The 20,755-nt window shown below is 32.6% G+C and overlaps 2 protein-coding genes across 4 annotated transcripts in view; one reads left to right on the forward strand and one right to left on the reverse strand.

The window, feature by feature from the left end:
* The window catches only part of LOC125815227 (glyceraldehyde-3-phosphate dehydrogenase, cytosolic), a 613,914-nt gene that overhangs the window by 262,216 nt on the left and 330,943 nt on the right, over positions 1-20,755 (forward strand). The window lies entirely within an intron of this gene.
* LOC125815473 (uncharacterized) lies at positions 620-6,263 on the reverse strand. Its single transcript, XM_049494953.1, has 12 exons — positions 6,145-6,263; positions 4,729-5,469; positions 4,270-4,638; positions 4,127-4,185; positions 3,889-3,963; positions 3,488-3,593; positions 3,327-3,398; positions 3,054-3,152; positions 2,843-2,941; positions 2,609-2,707; positions 1,180-1,443; positions 620-1,008 (listed from the first exon to the last, which is right to left on the reverse strand). The coding sequence occupies exons 1-12, from the start codon at positions 6,217-6,219 to the stop codon at positions 721-723; spliced, it is 2,346 nt and encodes a 781-aa protein (XP_049350910.1). The 5' UTR covers positions 6,220-6,263; the 3' UTR covers positions 620-720.

Genomic DNA, 20,755 nt, shown 5'->3' on the forward strand with positions numbered 1-20,755 from the left:
TGCAAATGTGCTTGACTTTGGTGAAAGATCATCATCTTCACAAAAATGTATTTGAGTGCATTGGTAAATTTTTAGCACAATAAGTAAGCTTCTTGAACAACTTACTAGTCAAAGCATGCTTAATTATCTGCAAGTAGATTTAGTAAGGGCTAACATGCAAATGTGCTCAACCCTTGTGTGGCCATGAGTTGCAACTATCAAGCTTCAATACTAGTAATCCCTATGAAAATTGTTATATTACCAAAAAGGGACTTTTGCAAATTGTTACTACAGATCTGAAAGGGAAACTGTTTCACTAACTCTCCAGAAAATCAATGCTTGCATATATGACTTACCATGATGCTTTTACAAGATTTCAAAGGAAACTGCTGGAGTTTGGTTCTGTCACAAACTCTTGGGAGAAATATTATTCTGTACTAGTTGCATATATAGGAATATCGTTGAAGTTTACAAATTCAGACAAGACCCAAAAGTTCATATAATACATTCCGTTGTTGTGTCAATAAGAAATATTGATATACGGAAACATGCAGAATTTCACCACTCGAGTAGAAAACACAAACTAGACGCCCTATTGTATTATACATTTGAAGCAATGTCTTAACAGCCTGTATTGTATGCACACATTTGTGGCCCCTGAAACTTCAAAACTGAAAAGCAGCAGCATTTCGTTAAATGTTGGGAAAATGCTCTCTTTATGGATCTCAGCAGCAGTCTGTCTTAAACTTGGATATTTGGAGAAGCATTTTCCAACATACTCTCACAGATAAATGACTTGGGATTGTCTGATCTACCTTTCACTTGGAAATGATTTGGAAGGTTGTTTTCCCTCTTAGCATCTTTTGATTCCTCAGTCTTCCCTGAAAGCCTTGGAAGGTTGTTTTCCCTTTTAACATCTTTTGTTCCCTCAGGCTTCCCTGAAAGCCTCCAAGGCTGTCGAGGTTTGATGTCTAGGACTTCTGGCACTGGCTTCCCACTGTATTTAGGTGAGCAAGGTTGTCGCGGCATCTGCAAGCCACAAAAATAGATAAAGGTGAGAACCATTTATTTAGCAGCATACAAGAACTTTATCTAGTGTCCTTCACATTGAACTTCAGCAAGTGACACGTCTAATAGGAAGCAAATCTCTATCAATTACATATGGTAATATCTACTTTTATCAATGGAAACAGAAAGTACCTTCTTCATTTGATTACTTAATGATTCTCTTTCACGATGAATGCTTGCATTTAATTCATCTCTTGATTGATGATTCAGCCCAATATTTGATGATTCTCTTTCACGATGAATGCTTGCATTTAATTCATCTCTTGATTGATGATTAAGCGCAATATTTGATGATTCTCCTTCACGATGAATGCTTGTATTTGATTCAGCTCTTGATTGATGAATCACATTTGGTTTAGCTGTTGTAAGTACTTTAGAACTAGTAGTGGCTTTTTCCTGCAAAATGAGACACCTCTCCTTAGCATATTATTACAACAACAACAACAACATACCCAGCGTATTGTTGTGAAAATAGAAGAACTTCTCATTGATTTGATCTGAGGCTATGTAAGAATTCTGTACGATTTTCTCTATTCAAGAACAATGAATCTAGACGTGTATGTATATAGAAATATATTCACTTGACATTCTAACATGTTCTCTTCAAACTCAAAGAGAAAAAATCAAGTTGAGTTTGCTTATTTTGAAAACACACAAAGTAATTGACACTGAATTCTAACATGTTCTCTTCAAACTCAAAGAGAAAAAATCAAGTTGAGTTTGCTTATTTTGAAAACACACAATTGACACTGAAATCTTGCAATCACTTGAGTTTGCTTATTTTGAAAACACACAATTGACACTGAAATCTTGCAATCACTAAAAAGAAAAGAACAGACTTGGAATTCTTTTCATTCGGAAGGCGTTGGAAAACTACCCGACAAACAAAAGTGCTTCTTGTATTACTCACAGAAAGAGATACCCATGTTGCAAATATGCAGAAATATTATCGCTCAACTTGAAATAGTAGAACAATGACAAGAATTCAAGATTTAGAGGAACTGGTTGGTCACATAAAAAGTAAAATAACATCATCGCCATAAAGAGAAGGGTGGTTAAATGATCCTAGAGGAGCGGTGCCTTAACGGTCATCCAGAGATTGGACCACCGGTTGCCGGATAGAGGAGCATCTTCGGGCACCAAAAGGAAGAACAAAAGAAGATTGCATTGGCTCAGCATGCAGTATAATGTAGGCCGGTACTGCCTGTGGACAGCAATTTAAGTCTCTACCAAGATCTTAGAAGCTCTGATACCAGTGGAAATAGAATTCTCATTGACTTGATTAATAATGTACAAGAGGTGCTGCTCCTTACATACGAATCTTAGGCTATGTATAAATTTGGTATGATTTTCCATATTCCAGTACAATCAACCTAGACATGTATGGCTCTAGACATGTATGGCTCTAGACATGTACATTTCAATTAGACATTCTAACACAAACAAAATAAATTAAATCTTCTTCCCTGTTTTGGCACATTAGAGCGATTCAGCCTCATTGATTCAACAACCTCGCAACTAAGGGCAACAGCTAGCTTGTCAATGGAAAAGAGAAGAGTACCTTCTTCATCTGATTACTTGATAATTCTCTTTCCTGATGAATGCTTGTATTTGGTTTAGCTCTTGCTGTAAGCACTTTGGAACTACTAGTGGTTTTCTCCTACAAAACGAGACAATTCTCCTACATAAGTATACTGCCAATGAGTGCCAAATAAAATTCATTCTTCTTTCCTGCTCATAACATGATTATTGTTAATGGTAACAACTAGCTCATCAAGGGAAAAGAGAATAGTACCATCTTCATTCGATTACTATATGATTCTCTTTCCTGACGAATGCTTGGATCTGGTTTAGCTCCTGATATAAGCACTTTAGAACTACTGGTGGCTTTTCCCTGCAAGACGAGACAACTCTCCTTCCTTAGTATACAGCCAAGTGAAATTTAATCTTCTTCCCTGTTCATGAACATGATACCAGTTCCGCCAACAATGTTGTTGCTAAATTACCTTCTTCATTTGATTACTAGATGATTCTCTTCCATGATGAATTCTTGGATTTGGTTTAGCTCTTGATATAAGCACTTTAGAACTACTGGTGGTGTTTGCCTGTAAAATGAGAAATCAACTCCCTTAAAAAAGAAATTCAATTTCTTCTATGCTCAAGCACATGAGAACAATTCCGCCCATTAGTTAACAAATGTGTAGTCTTATCGATCTGAGTACATATATTATCGATCTGAGTACATATATAGCCTCTAGAAATGAAGTGATGGGAATAACCTTTGGTTTTGCTTGTTGCTGCTCTTCTTCTGCCTCCTTTGTGTTCAGTTTTTGTTCTAGCTTCTGAAAGAACTGAAGTGCAACAGATTACAAGTGAATAATCAGATTCAACAGATGAAAAAAGGAACAGAAACATAGATGTTGATTTGCTCTTCATGTACCTCTCTTCGCTTTGCTGCTCTTTCTTCACTCCTTAAGCTGAACGGAGAAAATACAGTAGGGGAAGAACATGCTACATTTCCATGCTTGTTTATTGATTTGAGATTTCTGCTCCAAAAGGTAAAAAGCTTGAGTCAAAATGTCCTAACTAACTTGTAAGACAAACCATGACCTTTTATTTGCCTCTACTTGCTTCACTTAAGAACTAATACATTGCATATTGCAGAAAGGTGTATATTGAAAACTGGAACCTTTATTAAAGTCACAGCTTGTAGACCATGCATATAAACAACACAAATCTCACTTAACATTCTTTCCTCCATAGATAGTAGAAAGTCCTTATCAAACTAAAATTAACAACCACATATTCCCAAACAAAATATGAGATGCCATAAGATCTCACCCTGATTGGAATAACGATTCACCCTCTTCTTTCCTGCTTCTACACAATGATTGGTGGTCAAGCATCGTTCTATCCCTGCAAGCAAAGAGCTTGTTCCATTCAGTAAAATGTTTAGATAACTGATTCACATTGAGAGCTTCATCAATAAAGAAAGTCAGCTTCTGGAAAAACATTTGAAGGCTCTGTCTTGTCTTCATGAATATGCTCTTTCAGTTCTAAAACAGTACAATACATTTACCTTTTATTTGCCCGTTGAGGGGCTTCAGAAGGACACTTTGATATCCCACTCACCGATGCCTGCATTTGGCAGAAAAGAGTTAAGTTGATAACAGAAAAGCAACCTATGCAGGAGAAATTAAGTACAAAGATCAATTAATGCACCAGAGTTGAAGTCTGTTGAATTTTGCTGTCTCTAGATGTTTTGGTGATGGATCTTACAAATCTTGAATTCACTATCTTCTCAAGAATAGGAGACATTGGTTTCTTTGTTTCCTCTCTGTGAGAAAAAAACTTGATTGACATCTGACGAGATTTTGGATTTGACTTCTTTTTGTCAGTCATGACTTTTCCGTTGTTTCTACTAGTTGGAGCAGATTTATCAGTCACTATAGGTTGCAGAGCTGTCACCAGTTTGACTTGAGATTTGAACTTTGATGATTCATTCTTAGTTGTCAATCTAGTCGTTAAGGTTAATGGTTTCTTTGGTTTCTTCTTCATTGACAGCACGGTGTCTCCCACCATAGCGGCATTCTGCATAATTGAAGCATGTTCAATTAGAAAAAAGCAAGAATCTCACTTTAGCAACAAAGAGAGAATAATAAATCAGGTAATGGTACAAACCTTTGTTTGCGTCTTCTCCTTCAGTTGCGCTACATTCTCACTTACCTCAACAACAACATTTTCCGGCTGATTCAGTGACTTGAGTTCATTCTCTACTGGATAAGATTGTTCGATAGAGTTTTCAGTTCCAGTAGTTTCCAAGTTAATTTCTTCATGAATAGGGTAGCTGCCACATGTTGTTGTATTATCCCCCTCATTTCCCTGCACTTCTTCAATACCCATATGGCTGCTATTCTCTGGCAACTGAAAGAGCATTGTGCAATTATCAACACTTGGATTTGTCACATTCAAATGACCCTGATCTCCCAGTGCTTCCTCAGTGCCCTCATAGCTGCCATTCTCAGTGAGCTCTGATTCCATATCAATAATTTGAGTTGTCACATTCAACTCTCCCTCTTCTCTTTGTGTTTCTTCAATACCCACACAACTGCTAGGCTCTGTCAATTCAGAGTTCACTGTGGAATGATCATTGTTTTGATTAGTCACATTCAGATTAGATGACTCATCAACTGCTGCATTTTGTTGCTCTAGCAACAATGCAGCTTTTTTAGCAGCTGCTTTTCTGTGTTGAGCCTCGAAGTAAGCTTTCTTCTCAGCAACTGACCCAGGCTTTGCATACTTCCCAACTTCCTCAAGATACCGATTATGAGTAAATGAGGACCACTTCTCCCAGTCCAGCGATTCAGACATAAATCTTCCAAATGATACTGATGTTGATAATGCACGTAATAAAGGGTCTCCCTGTAATGAGAAAGTTTCCAGCTCAGCTTCTAAATGAGAAACTTACCCCATAGCTCAATCATTTTCCAATCCATAAATTCATATTCCCCAACATGCTTACGGAAAACAACAATTGAGATCTACTTCCATGACTAAGTCAGTTTAAATAACTCATAAACTATGAAAAACACCACAATCCTAAAGCAAACAGCAACTATGCTTCTGCTGGAGCAAAACACAAAAAGATATGCTCTACTTCTAGGGACCAAAGAGAACATAAAGACTTGACGCTAACACCACCAATGACAAGAACAACAACTACACCTCAATGCCAAACAAGTTGGAATTGACAGTATGAATCCCCTAATTCCATTTTGACCAGTAAATAGATAGCGTCTGTATTGCAGATGCAAAAATCACAGAAGGGAAAGTAAAACCTACTGCTTATATCCTCAAAATCCCCACTCGGCAGTAAACAAATTCATAAACCCTTATAGGAAAAATTGCATTTAAACAAACCCATAACTCAATTATGAAACAGTAGAAAACCATCAAATACCCATTAGCTCAAATACGAAAAAAAGAGAAGATTGTAACAAAAGAAAGAAGTAAACTTTGAATTTAGGCAAAAGGGCATAAAATAATCCAATTTGCGGAGACCCATTTGCTCAAAATTAAGAAAAAAGATGATATTACCTCAGTACGTTCTTGAGAAGGCTGAGAAAAGGATCGTACCAGACAAGCTGAAGAAGAAGAAGAAGATTCATCCATTTCTTTTACCTATAAAAACAGGGGAAAAAAACCCTCTTTCGTCAACTATTTCTTCACTAATTTACTGGGTTCTTAAAACCAAAAGAAGATGTCTTTGTTTCAATTTTGCAGAATGGAGAAATGTAAAAGGGTTATAGAAGATGATAACTGATAAGATTGGAACGTTATGGTTTTCAGAAAATGACCTATTTTCCTATTCACAGTGGTGACTCCAACGGCTAGTTTTCTTCACTCATCTCTATATTTGGTTAATACTTTGTATTAGTACTAATTATCTGTCTAATTACCAACATTACAACGGCCACTTTCCTAAAAAGTACTGGGTTTGCCTCTAATTTGTATACGAGCATTACAACTGTCTCACGATTAATTAATAAAATTAGGCAGAATTTATTGGTGGCCCTCTAAAGTTGGCACCAATGAGTTTGTTCATTTTAAATCCCTCATGTCTAATCTCATTGTATTAATTTGATATATGTTTTTAATATTAGTAAAAATATATAATGTGTGTATGTTACCCTCGAGAATGATATGTAAAGTGACAAATTAAACAACAACATTTATAATTTGTGTCAAAAATAATTTTTAAGTACTAATTAATTTTGAGTAAAAATAAAAACTAGCCAAAGAATTAATGATCCATGATATTTTTGCCCAAATAATTACAAAATAAAATAAAATTTAAACTAATAAAAGAAATTCTTCTCCAAATGCTTCTATCCTTTTTGCAGAAACCTCTAATCCTTTTTTGTAGAAACGTCTACATGCACATCAAATCTTCACTAAATATGCGCAACTTAGTGAAATTTTTTATTTTACCAAAAAAAATAATATCGTAATCACTTTCTTCCTTCTTTTTTGCCAATTCAGTAGCTTGATAGTTAATGAAAGATTTTTGGCTGGTTCAAAGATTTTTTCTGGCCTGGTTTAAGCTAGCGTTTGGCCATAGATTTCCAAATATTTTTGGCAAATATTATTTGGGTAAAAATTTGAATGGAATTTCACCATGTGTTGGTCATATTATTTGGAAATATATTTCACCTTTTTAAGAAATATGATTTTACACATAAGTTTTAAAAACTATCAAAACTAACCATATGTTTGTATTACATAACACATGACTTTGTTACCCTAAGCGGATTGTTATCATTTTCATCAACAACCATATCATCACTTTCATATTTACTGAATATTCCATCACTACTTGATGTTCACGTAAAAAATTATGTAAAACAACGCAAATAATTACTATAGAGGGTATTCTTGTAAAAGATAAAAAATTAGTGTAGAATTTGAATTATTAAAAGTTCCCAAATAATGAGATTTAGCCCAAATACTACTTTTTTCTAGTATTTGAAAATTTGGGTTATTTGTCAAAAATATTTGCCAAATAATGGTAAATTGTATGGACAAACACTATTTGCCAAATTTCTTCCCATAGTTTATTTGGAAAATCTATGGCCAAACGGATAAATTCACTTTCATGCAAATTATCAAGATAGACTTTTATTAATCTTCATGAATTCACTTCCTTGCAAATATTAAATTCTTCCAAGAAAGAATTTCATGAATATTTTAATATTTAAATTTGAAATAGGTTTATTCTTAAAATTTAAAACATTTTCCTTTGTTTTGCTGAAATCTTCATTCACAAAGGATGAAATTTAGCTTGGACAAATTGATGGCAGAAAATGAAAAAGAAGAAGAAAAAAATAATTTAAAATTGACTAAAGAAACATTTCACGCGCCGATCAATGAGGGTATCATAGTCATTATGCCATGTAATAAAAAAAAATGTCAAAATGATACACTGAGACTCTACATGAAATGTCTAAAATGAACATCGCCAAATTAAAATGTCTAAATAAACACTGTGCCAATTTTAGGGGGCCACTGGTGGTTTAAGCCATAAAATTATATATGAGAAGAACGAAATCATGAAAAAATAACAATTGATATTAAAATAAAGGGATAAGGGTCTGAAAAATACCCCAACTTTGGTCGGATTTGCTATTGCAATACTAAACTTTCACAAGGACCTATTACCTCCCTAGACTATTTAATACCGTATTTTTTACCCCCTGAACTATTTAATAGTGTATTTTAAAGGTATATATGTGCCCACGTGGACACATTACTATTTATAATTTTGCATTATTTTTTATGTCCACGTGGGCAAAAATATATGTTTAAATAGTCTAGGGAGGTAATAGGTCCTCATGAAAGTTTAGTATCGCAACAACAAATCCTACCAAAGGTGGGGTATTTTTCAGACCATTATCCCTAAAATAAATGTCATATCTATCTAGATGAAAAAATTTTCATACTAAAAAAGATTAAAAAGTAGTATTTTAAAGAAATGAACTTTTTAAATATTTTTAATTTTTAGTTAATTAATTAATTAATTTTATTTTTCATAATTTAAATAAAATTTATATAATATAAAATATTGATTTCAAAGTCTTAATACTAATATAGTTTAAATAAAGAAAGATTTAAGAAGTGAAATTTTAGTCAATGTAATATTTTAGATAATACAAGTTCTAACATATTATAAATAAGTAAAAATTTAATGACTATATCTTTAATTAATTTTGTAGTACTAAATATTAGAATGATACTTAAATGATAAATATAAAAGGAATATAGTAAATGATAATTTTGTATTATGAGTCTTTTAATAAAGGAAAAAAGTTCAATAAACATTGAGTGAAATATCAAAAACACATCTAAATTTTTTATTTTTTTTAGTTTTGTACCTAGACTATTGAAAGTGTGAGTTTCATAGCTAAAGTCACTTATTAGGTTGATAAACATACCGCAGTAGCATATGTAATACACTCGCTCTTTTATTTAAAAAATCTTGTTACATGACATTTCACATGGATAAAACATTCAACTTGATAAAAAATAAAATTAAATAATAAACTATTAGTATTAGTTGAAAGTAAAATATTAAAGTATCACTATCCCCAAAACAAAGAAATTAATTTATTTAAAAAATAACATTTAAAACATTTTTATTATCCCACTCACCACCTTCCCTCCCCCCACCCTCCAATATATATTTTTCAAAATATATATTTTCTTAATATTTTTTATAAAAAAATCTCACTTCAACTGTAACACCCCTAAATACTAATCAAGAGTCGCATGTCGATTTACCGTTGCTTAATTACTACAATATGTTTTATTCTCATTTTGGGAACCTGAAATTTTGTGATAATTGAAAACTTGCTTAACATAAATTGTGATCGTAATTTAAGGTATTGTATTGGAGTATTTTCGTAATATTCTAATTAGAATTATGTATAACTTTAAAAGGAGGTGAGGGATATATATATATATATAGGTGTATACATGTATGCATTTGGGCAGCACACAACTATTTGGGCAGCCACCTTTTGGAGACAGATGTGCATTGTGATAAACATCACTCTTGAGACTTTATTTTGACACCTCCTCTAGTGAAATTCGTTTCCCCTGAGGTCTAAGAACCTTAGAACATTATCTAACCATTTGTTCTTCAAAATCACAAGAGAAAAACTTGGTCTTTTTGGCTGGGATTCGAGACACACCCTTCTCTTTGATAAGGATACCAACACTTCTCAACAACTTTACTACTCAACATACCATCCCCTTTTTGATGGACCCCTAAAATCTGTTCTAGGCTTTCAGAATTTATTTTCATTTCTACTAGCTTCTTCTTTATCAAGTCGTTCCCAAGTAAAAGCAGCAGACACTAACTTACAAAAGCTCTCATGTTGCAGGATCGCCACATTCTTTCTAATGAACTTTCAGATCTTGTATGAACAACTGTTAGTGTTTTGAATATATCTTGTTGTACAAAATATATTTTGCGGTGATTCTTGTTTGTTTGCAACTCTAAGAGATGTATCTACATCTTTCATGAAGGTTAGAAAGTCTATTTTTGCCGTTTTCCTTTTCAAATCTAAATTGCGACATGAGGTACTAGGCTGGCCAGAATCACTGTTTGGGAGCATAGTCGTATTTGTATAGGCTAAGCTTACTTGTGATGATAATCCTATTTTACATCAACATTATTGAGCTTCTAGGATTTAAAAAAGTTATTTAATTATATTTTTAAGGTTGTATATACTCGCGAACAAGTTGAGGACCTTGAAACGTTGATTGGTCTACGGTCTGAACTGGTGAAGTTGTGTTGGACTGTTTCTTTGCTAAAGCACTGAGGTTTGTGTATACATTTGTACTTGCACTCTTTTAACTACTGGTATATCTGAAAGTAGATCTTGGTACCTTGGTTACCTCTTGTCACTTTGCATCGTCGTGTTGGTATCCTTTAAGATGTTAAAGCCGCTTGTGTAACTCGCCCACTTGTACGGATTGTTTGATCACCTGGCACTCTTGTTGGGACCTTGTCTTTCTTGTGGCTATGACTTTGTCACTATTGGCATGCCTCTTGTTTCAGATCATTTGCCATCTTGACTCTAGATTTTTAGTCTGTCTTAAGAATGGAAGTTGTCCATTTTAAGTACGAACTAGAAAACCATTTTTAATATGGTTCTTGGTTCTCTTGATTATTGGGCGTTGACCCTTCTTGATACAGGGTATCGGCCCTTCTTGATACCTGTTTGTGCTTGGTGTGAAGACATGATGTATATATTGGGCGAGCCTTGTTATTGAATCTTTTGGAAATTGGTGCTATGAGCGTTTTTGACATTTGGATCTTTAAATATCGAACTTGATACTCTTATTATATTGTTTACTTGATTTAATTATTATGTTTCAATGGTGCTGCCCATGACTTGAGAAAGTTAACTTGGTAAATCTGATGGCTCCGAACCTATAGTTTTTACACCACTAAGCTATATGCTTAGCGATAGTTGTTTCTATCGTAGGAAATGATCGAGAGGAGGCGTGAAGCGGGCCATTGGAGATGAAGATTTTGAGAGCTTTAAGGAAGATCACATTTGCATATATAGGCATCTATATTTTGTATAAACATTGGGACTTGTACATGATCTATGTGTTGTATATTTACATGAAATTTTGAGGACTAATTTGATCATGTCACCATGGGTTGTAATATAAGTATGACTCTATGTTTTGTTCTTTTGGGGTGTGTAAGCCCAAGTCTTGTAATATATTAAATTTACCACTAATTTTGAATGATTGTGTGAAGCATGAACTACCTACTACTAGTGTGAGGACAATATATGCATAAAAATCTCGTGAGTTTTTGGCTTATATTATTTCGGAAGGGTTGCTACATCAACCCCCCCTCTCAAACCACCCACTCCTTCCCAATTTTTTAAATATTACTTTTATTTTTTAAAAAGATGAAAAATTTCTATCCCACCCTATCTAATCCTTCACCCTCAATTTTTTTGATACATTTATTTTGTTTTGTATTAGATACATACATATGTTTTAGAATTTTATTTCCTATTTACATACCAAATATAATAGAAATGAAATGTTTTTTTTTAAAAAAACTCTTAAGACAAGTAGCTTTAAAACATATGTACATATCTTAAACAAAATGAGAAAAAAAAATTGAGAAGGGAGAGTTAGGTGGGGTAGACGTTTTATTTGGAAGGGGGAAGGTGAAGTAAGATTTTTTTAAAAACATTTATAAAAGAATTTTTTTAAAAATAAATTGAAAATGGGGGAGGTTACGTGGAAGGAGGTGGTGGAGTGGGAAAAAATGTTTTAAATTTTATTTTTCTTACGAAATAATTTCTTGTGCAATGAACTTTAAATTTTAATTTAGCACCATTCAAGCGAAAAAGTTTCTTCCAAAAAATGCTAGTAAAAATCACATCTTTATGACAAGTAATAGTCTTAGATATCCCATGCAAGCGAATTATTTGATTAAACAATATCTGAGCCACACGAGCAACTATGTATGAGTGATTCAATGGTATGAAATGAGTATATTTTGAGTACTGATCCACTACTACAAACAAGCTAAGACTGACTTCCCCAAGACTTTGGTTAGCCATCAATAAAAGACCGACTACAAATAAGTTTTTTAATCTATTGGTTCATTTTGATCCTCTTTAGCCTTTATCCAATGAATATTTATTCTCCGAATGACGCTTTAAATTTGTTGTTCCAAATGTAGGAGCCATTATTTTTGTTTACATATTGTGCACTGATCTTTAAATTTTTCGTCCCTACATCTTGGCTTAAGCCTAACAAAAAAATTCCAAACAACAGATATTTTCCTTTTTGCTCATTTCAATCAAGTTGAAGAACTTTGTTCACAAGACTCTACATTGCCTTTCATTGACATAACTACCTTATTTAACAGGTCGTAAATACTGAGCAATAACAATATATACAATAACAAAATCAACTCATGGGGTGATATTTTTACAATATTAACAAAAGTTCAAAGAATAACAACATTCAATCTAACATAATTATTTCCTTTTTCCAAAAGTTTGATCACTATGAAAGTGAAGTAAAACAACATAAAACAACAAAAATCAAGACACTAATCAACTTCAAAGAAAATGAAAGTTCAACATAAACAAATCATTGGTTTGTTGATTTGGGTTCACCAAGAATTTACTTGAAAAAAAAGAGTAAATTTGTCAATTTGAGTACCCTATTGTAGTAAATTAGAAAACTCACTACAGTAGCACAGAGTAGCCCCACCATAGCAACAACAACATTTTATTTCATATATTCAGATTAGTAAAACAGAAACAAAAAAAAAAGATGAAATTGAAAGACAAAAAATAAACAAATATGAATGATACCCATATAACTTGTGGAAGTTCAGATGGTAATTAATTGCATCAACTTTAACTGCAATATAATGTTAGGACCTAGAAGTAATACATATTCCTCCAATAGCTACAAAAATATGTAGACAATATTGTTAATGTTGTTATGATTGATTGTCTTCCTTTGCCTCGAACCACTGGTTCTGCCGCTAGAACTTGTACTTTGACCCCGCTGCGTCTAGTACCATCTGCGGACAGAAGAATGAATAATGTTAGATACTAGTTGGAATCAAGTTATAGCACAAAGAGAAAGAAAAGAGAGGATTTTCCTTAAGTCATGTAGACTCCTAAAGAAAAGTACAAATGTCTCTATACCGTTCTGCAAGACTCCACTATATTGTTAAGAAGAGATTAACAAACATAGGACTTTGATATCAACTTTGTCACGACTCTGATTCACCGTAAATGGAATCCACACTAACTCTCTAGTGGAAAAAACAACTATCAACCCCAATTCAACCCATCAACCAAAAAAAAACAAGTTACTATAGTAAGCATTAAGAAAAAAAAACCATTTTTAGCACTTTAAAGTCCGAGTTTCCTTAAACTTGATAGTTCATCAAAACAAATGTGAAATAAACTCCCTAGAACCTGAAAATAATTGTACTAAAATATCTAACAAGTCTAAAATAAGGACAAGGAAACATAAGCCTAAGTCTAAAATATTTGTGTCTAAAAAGATGGACAACAAGATAGAGAAGAATTTATGGCAGCTTGGAAGAAGTAGCTTGCCCTTGGATTCAGGTGTCGTGCGTTTCACAATCGAGATCTCGAAATAGTAGTTGAAGTATACCATGTACTCAACAAAGAAAGAATAAATGCAATATTAGTACATAACCACAGTGTATTGATAGGATCATCGACTAGTTCCAGTAAATGAAATATGAGTAAGCAACCACCACTCATTAAGAATACAATACACAATTACAAACATAAGTACAACATAGTCTAGACTCTTTGTCATTACCTTGAATAGATATGCATAAACATCATGAATCATCATAACACAACAAGGCAATCTGGTTCTCTCATGGAACTCACACATACAAACTGTTAGAGTACTGCCCTGGTACCCGTTATCATTGTATAAACATGGTACCCATTCCAGATATTAGCGTATCATGTAGTACCCGTTCCAACACCAATATGTACCGGCGTGTCACCCAATCCGAATCATCACACACAATACAATAACAATCACAATGAATTACAATAACACATGTACAATTATATAACACATCATTGCATGTGATTAACAATATCTTCCATTACCGTCATGTCTTTCCAATTTCCCTAATCATATACATGCATGCATTACTACTACATATAACACAATGAAAATAACAACCATCAACTACCTCGAACAAGCCTAATTTCTCTAAAGAACATGAGCTTTCCCCTTTTTATGAATTTCGGCTTGTTCTTGGTGTAAACAATAATAAAAACACAATGATCAATCAACAATGACATATCAATACCCGGATTACAACCAAAATCCTAAACCCTAGGTCATTCCCCTGATCATACTACCCAACGACGGTCCTTCCCACCATTAATTTAGATAAAAACCCTTTTCCAAGATTAACAACCTAGATTCTAAGGATTAAGAATGCAAGTTGGAGAAGTAATTAACTTACCTTTATCGAAGAGTTTGGTGGAATAACCAAAGGAAACTGCCCTAAATCACACAAAACCTCGACTAACCCTCTATAGCGGCGTCGCCATAGAGGCCCATCAACTATAGGGGGAATTAATTCATCTCGCTTAGTGGCATGACGCCTGCTATGGCGGCTTGCACGAAAGCAAAACCTTGTTAATCCTCCCTCGCCCCCAAGATCTCATTTCACAACATACCTTCGAATTTTGATGTTCTAAACTAACCCCTTCACGCCAAATCCAATATCGAGAGTTCTATTTACCCGAACTTGCTTCTGAAAGGTCCTATGTATTCCTTAATGTCTTAGCTACTAGAAAATGCGATCTAAGATCAGACATATCATTCCATTCATTCCCGGATTTCCCTAGATTCAGTCTCACTCAGATTCCGTTTTAGGCTGGACTAGCCTACAATTTTTAAGTCTCTACCCAAAAAGTTTTCTGGCCTAATTCTTTCACTGTTGGCCTACCCATGATGACTGACAAGGGCCGTTTCACTAATAGGAGAGTTGCAATCTCTTGTTTTTTGTTTTTTTAGTTAACCATCCATTTGGTTGCCCTATATTTCTTGGATATATGTTTCCGTGAAAGCCAACTAGGGACAACTAGTCACTGGAACATTTTCAATGATGAACAAACAATTAAACTGAAGCTTGGAATTACCGTATATTCTAATAAGGCAATTCAATCTAGCTTCAATAATTTTAAACATTGCAAAATATGGAAACCTAATTGAAAAAACCAAGATGTGACAACTCAAATTCTCAAAGAACTGATACTAATTTCTTATTTAATTATTGTAATCTTAAATTCTTATTACTTTTATTACTAATGATTTTGCAGAAAATTGTTAAAGGTCTCCACACAAACTTAAACTTTTTAAATGTTTTACGCATACTGTTGTCATGACGTATGACTAATAAATGTATTCATCTAGGGATAACTCTATCATTGATGAACCATCTACTTAATCAGTCCTCTCTTTCTTGTCCTTTACATTTCACTAGTGATCTTTAATGTCTTCTAATTAACTTGTATATTGTGACATAGTAATGAGTTAAATCTTCTTTTCAGATTATTAAGTTTTAATTTCAATATTTCACGTTACACCTAAATTTAATCCTTCAACAAAAGGTTCCTTATAATCACTAACAAAAAATTACAATATATATCATAAAGTTACAATTAATTTTTAGAAAGTTCATTATTTTCTTATATTGTCTAATATTTATAGTTTTGAATTAAACTACTTGAATCTTTATATGTACTCATAAGCTTTTGAACAACATAATCAATGTATTATATTGCAACACATGGTTAATATTTTATTAACTTGAAAGAAGATATTCCAAGTTATATAATAAGAAATGGGAGCCATACTTTTGCATACGAAGTTATAAACTATGAACATATACTAATGGCTAGTTATATAATAATACCAAAGTCTTAGAGATCAAAAGTGAATGATTTATTGATTTTATGGTTGAACCACCCAAATCTTTCATGAACGTCTATTGTGTGATCCAAATAAACTCCTATTATAATACCCACCCTTCCTTCACTATTCTAATACTCATACTATCCTATTGGCCATAAAAAAAGGACATGCTTCCAATTATTGTTATCTCCTCATTATGCAATCCAAATCATAATACTAGTTGAATACAAGAACGACAAACTAAAATTCCAGAAGTATAAATATCCATGGCTAACATGCACTTGAAGCTAAATAATGCAGGATCCTCTACACAAGAATCAAGATGATGAGAACGAGGGTCCTTGGCCTATTTTTTTTTATGGTTCACATATATTTGCAATTTAGGAGATGCGAGGGAACCCCATCAACTTCTTTGAGAATTTGCTTCCATGAACACTTTCTGCATCTTCAGTAAGGATGGTTTTCAGGAGTAGAGGTGCAGAGGCAAGTATAAACCTTACAAAGAACATTTCAGTTGTTGAACCATGGAACTTTTTTATTATCAATCTTTGAAGCTTGTGGAATAGTCCTAGTGTCCTGTAGGCTGGTCCTTAAAATGGTTTACGTTTACTTCCATGACACCTTTCTTCTTGGAGCTCAACTCAAAAAGGAGGATATCCAAATTGGGAGAAATTCTAAGCATTCCTAGAAGAGCAAATATATGATCTTCATCATCAAAATCAAACTCATATAACGCGAGAGTCCTCAAGTTGTTGAGGTATGTGGGGAGCCTCTCTGCTTCAGTAGCAACAGACTTGAGGTAGTAAGTGTGCAGACCAAAATTACGAACTTCAGGCCAGCACTTGAGAAGATAGGTCATGTTTATCGGTTTATCTTGATTTGTTATTGACGATGCAAGTATAACTGTTGTCAGCATCCGATAGTCCATGTAATGACCCAACTCAAGGGTTTTGGTTCTAATGGTAAGGAATGATATTTGGGAAAGTTGGGAAAGTTTTGGAGCATATATGTTCGAGTTAGGAAAACCACTACACAACTTAACTTGCAGAATCACAAGGTCTGGCATCCACAAGAAAGAAGTTGCAACATCTAATCAAGGGTTTTGGTTCTAATGGTAAGGAATGATATTTGGGAAAGTTTTGGAGCATATATGTTCGAGTTAGGAAAACCACTACACAACTTAACTTGCAGAATCACAAGGTCTGGCATCCACAAGAAAGAAGTTGCAACATCTAAACGTAAGACGACTTTAAGTAGTGAAAGGTTTTTGAGCATGTGAAAACCCGTAAAGCTGCATGGTGGCCTGAAAATGCATTTGGACAGGGTCAAACTTTCTAGTTTATTTATGCCGTACAGGCAGGAAGGCAATTTATAAGGAGCATTGTTGAGAATCAGACGATCCTTGTCTAGTTTCTCAAGGGTGAGATCCATGATACCGTTTCTTGACAACAAAAGCATCCATTCAGAGTGCTGAGAAGAAGGTATAGATGAGATATTGACGAGGAATGTCTTAATGGCTCCACAATGTTGCAACAGAATTGTATTAATGACGTCTATTATTAATGGCTTGTTAGATTAAAAAAAAAAAACTTTTTGGTGAATCGTTAGATCCAATATCATCTACGTAATACGAAACAAATAATTTAAAATTAACTTTGTAGAGCAATCTTCGAATTCAACTATTTGCAAAGAGAAAGGAAAAGAAACAAAATACCTATGATCTTTTGTTAGTCTCACAAGAACGGCGACGATGTGTGTTTGTCTCAGAAGCAGCTCTCCATTGTGCGGCCTATTGATTTACTTTTCAAAGTTATCAAAATTATAATGGGTTGTTAGGGGAGTTTCAGGACTTATAATCTTTAAATTTAAATTTATTAGTCTTATTTTTGTTAGTTTTTATACATTATATAAAAAATATAATAAATCATGATTTTTTACAATTTAAAATATTTGGAAACATCATAAATTTAAGGGTTACTTTCGCAAATAGCTACTATAGCAAACTTAATTATGGTCCATAACTATAGTTTGTATATTTACGAGCTGTAGGTACAGTTTAAGCTGTCTCGTTTGTATAATTCGTGGATTTGTATAATTCGCAGGTTTGTATAATTTGCGGATATATTTGTATAATTCAGTTATTTTTGTATAAACTCGAAATAATGAAATTATACAATTACAAACATCGTGTAAACAATTATACAAATTATATTATACAAATTCCGAATTATACAAAAGTTACAAAAACCGAATTATACAAATGTGCGAATTATACAAAACTAAAAAGTTGAGTAGTGTAATTATAGCTAAAAGTAGGTCGCGATTGTAATTAAGGCAAACTATAGCTAAGTTAACTAATTAACTAATATATGTTTGCTTATACACGTAATTTTCCCTAAATTTAATTGATTCTTGAAAATTTTGTAATTGTTACATAAAATGGAATAGAGGAAGTAACTAGTATGGTTTGAAAATGACGTAAAAGTATTATAAATCACAATAATTAATAACTTGAATATTTAAAAACATGTAAAAAAATTGTTGACTCTTTAAAATTCTATATGTGCTATATAAATTGGAACAAAAGAGCTGATATACATTATTTGAAAATTACGTAAAATATACTATAAATCACAATAAGTAACAACTTATAATACTTAGAAGACATATAAAGAGTTTGATTGTTTCTCAAAATTCTATTAGTGTCATATAAATTGAGAAATAGTATGTAACATATATTATATTAAAATGACGTAAAAAAATAAAACACAATAATCAATAACTTTAAGTAATAGCTAGAAAATACTCATAGTAGACCTCATACAAGCACTCCCAATCAAAGATTATATCTGAAATTCTCTTTTGCCTTTAACTCTAAAGACTACACCTCTTTGTGTTGAGTTCCTAAAGAAAGAGGGTTGCTTGACTAGTAATGGCAAAATGTGTGAAGTGGAAAAGAAGAATGTTGAACTGATAATGAGGGTTAAAATATGTTGTTAACAATTCGATCTGAAATAAAGTGAGAAAGTAATAATTCTACAATACTGGTTAAGGTCAAGTATGATTTGGTATTGACCTTATATCGATTAATGTGACTTGAATGTAATAAGTAGGAGAAGAAATAATTATGGATAATTTCAGAGATCTCTTTTCAGGTTTCGTTTCATAACACTCATTTCTTTGTGGGTTATGGTATTACGTCTACCTCCGTTATTTTTATTTTCTTGTAATCATTCTTTAAATCTATTTAAAATAAATATAAATTAATTTAAATTTAACATTTTACCCTTCTATATATTAATGTATTCATATTAATAAATATTATATCAAAAAATAAAATAACTCATTTATCAAATACTTTAATACTACTATATATACACGTGTTTTTTTTTTATCAAACAAAGATCAAAGTTTTCATTCAAGTTGACCCACCATTTTCACCAAACATTAACTCTTCATCTCCATTTCACCTTTACCAGTTCACTGATGATTTTTCCCCCCACAATAATCCATCATTTTCCGGCAAAAAATTCTTCAATTCAAATATAAAAATGAACTCCACAAGAGAGGAATCCGATAAGAACGATAAGATTTTGTTCTAATTATACATTTTCACGAGCTAAGAAGAAAAATGATCCAAAAAATAAAGATAAATCCTAAACACAATATGTACCGTCGTGTCACCCAAAGCTAACATGCAGTTGAAGCTAAATAATATAGGATCCCTACACAAGAATCAAGATGAAGAGAAAGAGGGACCCTGGCCTTTTTTTTATTTATGGTTCACATATATTTTCAACTAGTGAATTTGATCGCGTGGTTTATAAAAAATTAATAAATTAAAAAACAATATTTTTATAAATTCATATAGAAGAAATAAATTTTAATTTTATTATATTGATTAAAACACAAAAATAATATTTTTATTGGTGTTAGATGAACATTATTTAAAAATAAATAAATTCGCATTTCAAATAAAAAATGAAATAAAATCTAATAAAACTAAAATCGTAAAAAAAACAAACACACAACATATTTTTTAACAAAGTGAAGTACATATGAAATTATTATGCATATTTGATATAGGCTTTGAGACAATATATTGAAAAGAGCACAATTTTTTTTCTTCAAAAAATTGATGAATCATTGTATGTACAATAATGTAGTAAACAATGATACTTATGGCATATCTAAGAAAAACTTGCATAGTTATGCTTTCTAAACTCATTTCGCATAGTTATGGTGACAATAGAGGGAATGAGTGATCATCTAATTTAGGAATAACTTTACCAAGTAAGAGGAGTCTTGTAATTGCCACATAAACATCTAATGTAACAAAATATTATAAAAATTTATGATTACTATCGGGATAAAATGCTCAATTCCTACTTGTACGTAAATCCCTAGTTTTCTTCCACAAATTTTCTCATCAATCATCTCAATTTGTTCTTTGTCTCAGGGATGACTTTGTATTCCACATTTAGTTAGTCCACTTGGGAAACACATTCTATCAAAAAAGAAAACTTCAACATACATAATTTCACAATACATCATGAGAATTAAGGTGATCAAGAAGTCAAATAAGAGATTGAACATATCAAACAAAATTTAATTAGTGTCATTTGGGTTTCATATGCGAAGAGTGAAAAATGATAAATCAATT

The sequence above is a fragment of the Solanum verrucosum genome, unplaced genomic scaffold, assembly GCF_900185275.1.
Source record: "Solanum verrucosum unplaced genomic scaffold, falcon-dt-bn FXZP01000085.1, whole genome shotgun sequence".
Classification (NCBI taxonomy): domain Eukaryota; kingdom Viridiplantae; phylum Streptophyta; class Magnoliopsida; order Solanales; family Solanaceae; genus Solanum; species Solanum verrucosum.

Bases quoted from the DNA above. Each gene is read 5' to 3' on its own strand.
- LOC125815473 (XM_049494953.1), bottom strand. From the start codon at position 6,219: ATGGATGAATCTTCTTCTTCTTCTTCAGCTTGTCTGGTACGATCCTTT. The intron at 3,594-3,888 runs GTGAGATCTTAT...CTTTTGGAGCAG, and splicing joins GAATCGTTATTCCAATCAGG to AAATCTCAAATCAATAAACA. The intron at 3,399-3,487 runs GTACATGAAGAG...GTTGCACTTCAG, and splicing joins GAGCAGCAAAGCGAAGAGAG to TTCTTTCAGAAGCTAGAACA.